Here is a 2299-nt window from a genome sequence, read left to right as displayed (position 1 = left end):
GCCATGGATTGTGGGATGGGTCAATCGAGACACCGATCGATAAGAACAACAGGGCCAGCTCACTCACTCCGCCATCCCTGGTCTGGACGGACCTCTTCATTTGGTATTTTATTTTTTTATTTTACGTTCATAATTTATGAGGTTGCAGTGCGCACAAAGTCTCTTAAAACCATATGAAATATCCCCACTCTTGTATTTTAATTCCCGGTTCTTCCGTAGAGGAAACATGGAGACATGGAGCAGACCAGAGACGACCGCCTGACGAAGACCTTGGTGGTTGAAGCGCTGAGGTGAAGAGAGACGGGGACAGTGATTCAGTGTCTGGGTGTTCAGTGCTCTGGATGAAAGCCAGCGCTCAGATAGCGTCCTACGCAGAGCAGTTCACAGATCTGACTCTGTGAACTCAGCTCTCACTGAGTTCCCCTTTCATGAGAAACACCCTCCCAGCCTTAACCCTACACCTACTAACCCTACCCCTACTACCCCTACCCCTACTAACCCTACCACTACTAACCCTACCCCTACTAACACTACCCCTACTAACCCTACCCCTTACTAACCCTACTCCTACTAACCCTACCGCTACTAACCCTACCACTACTAACCCTACCCCTACTAACCCTACCCCTACTACCCCTACCCCTACTAACCCTACCCCTACTAACCCTACCCCTACTAACCCTACCCCTACTACCCCTACCCCTACTAACCCTACCCCTACTATCCCTACCCCTACTAACCCTACCCCTACTAACCCTACCCCTAGCTAACCCTACCCCTACTACCCCTACCCCTACTAACCCTACCACTACTAACCCTACCACTACTAACCCTACCCCTACTATCCCTACCCCTACTAACCCTACCCCTACTAACCCTACCACTACTAACCCTACCCCTACTAACCCTACTCCTACTAACCCTACCGCTACTAACCCTACCACTACTAACCCTACCCCTACTAACCCTACCCCTACTAACCCTACCACTACTAACCCTACCACTACTAACCCTACCCCTACTATCCCTACCCCTACTAACCCTACCCCTACTAACCCTACCCCTACTATCCCTACCCCTACTATCCCTACCACTACTAACCCTACCACTACTAACCCTACCCCTACTATCCCTACCCCTACTAACCCTACCCCTACTAACCCTACCACTACTAACCCTACCCCTACTAACCCTACCCTACTAACCCTACCACTACTAACTCTACCCCTACTAACCCTACCCCTACTAAACCTACCACTACTATCCCTACCCCTACTATCCCTACCCCTACTAACCCTACCCCTACTAACCCTACCCCTACTAACCCTACCGCTACTATCCCTACCCCTACTAGCCCTAACCCTACCCCTACTATCCCTACCCCTACTAACCCTACCCCTACTAACCCTACCACTACTAACCCTACCCCTACTAACCCTACCCCTACTAGCCCTACCCCTACTATCCGTACCCCTACTAACTCTACCCCTACTAACCCTACCCCTACTATCCCTACCCCTACTAACCCTACCCCTACTATCCCTACCCCTACTAAACCTACCACTACTAACCCTACCACTACTAACCCTACCACTACTAACCCTACCCCTACTAACCCTACCCCTACTAACTCTACCCCTACTAACCGTACCCCTACTAACCCTACCCCTACTAACTCTACCCCTACTAACCCTACCACTACTAACCCTACCCCTACTAACCCTACCCCTACTAACCCTACCACTACTAACCCTACCCCTACTAACCCTACCCCTACTAACCCTACCCCTACTAACCCTACCCTACTAACCCTACCACTACTAACTCTACCCCTACTAACCCTACCCCTACTATCCCTACCCCTACTATCCCTACCCCTACTACCCCTACCCCTAGTATCCCTACCCCTACTACCCCTACCCCTACTAACCCTACCCCTACTACCCCTACCCCTACTAACCCTACCCCTACTACCCCTACTAACCCTACCCCTACTATCCCTACCCCTACTACCCCTACCACTACTATCCCTACCCCTACTTACCCTACCCCTACTAACCATACCCCTACTAACCCTACCCCTACTAACCCTACCCCTACTAACCCTACCCCTACTAACCCTACCCTACTAACCCTACCACTACTAACTCTACCCCTACTATCCCTACCCCTACTATCCCTACCCCTACTACCCCTACCCCTAGTATCCCTACCCCTACTACCCCTACTACCCCTACCCCTACTAACCCTACCCCTACTAACCCTACCCCTACTATCCCTACCCCTACTACCCCTACCA

The 2299-nt window shown here is 51.4% G+C and overlaps 1 protein-coding gene across 1 annotated transcript in view; it reads left to right on the top strand.

The window, feature by feature from the left end:
• Window positions 1–294, top strand: part of tjp1a (tight junction protein 1a) — a gene marked incomplete at its 3' end in the record, with an annotated part of 31882 nt that extends 31588 nt beyond the window's left edge. Inside the window, 1 exon segment of the mRNA XM_084437295.1 lies at window positions 220–294. Coding sequence (XP_084293421.1) covers window positions 220–294 — 75 coding nt within the window.
• Window positions 295–2299: the final 2005 nt, after the last annotated feature.

The sequence above is a fragment of the Borostomias antarcticus genome (genome assembly GCF_949987555.1).
Source record: "Borostomias antarcticus genome assembly, chromosome: 4".
Taxonomy (NCBI): Eukaryota; Metazoa; Chordata; class Actinopteri; order Stomiiformes; family Stomiidae; genus Borostomias; species Borostomias antarcticus.
This window is presented reverse-complemented; position numbering and strand designations above follow the sequence as displayed.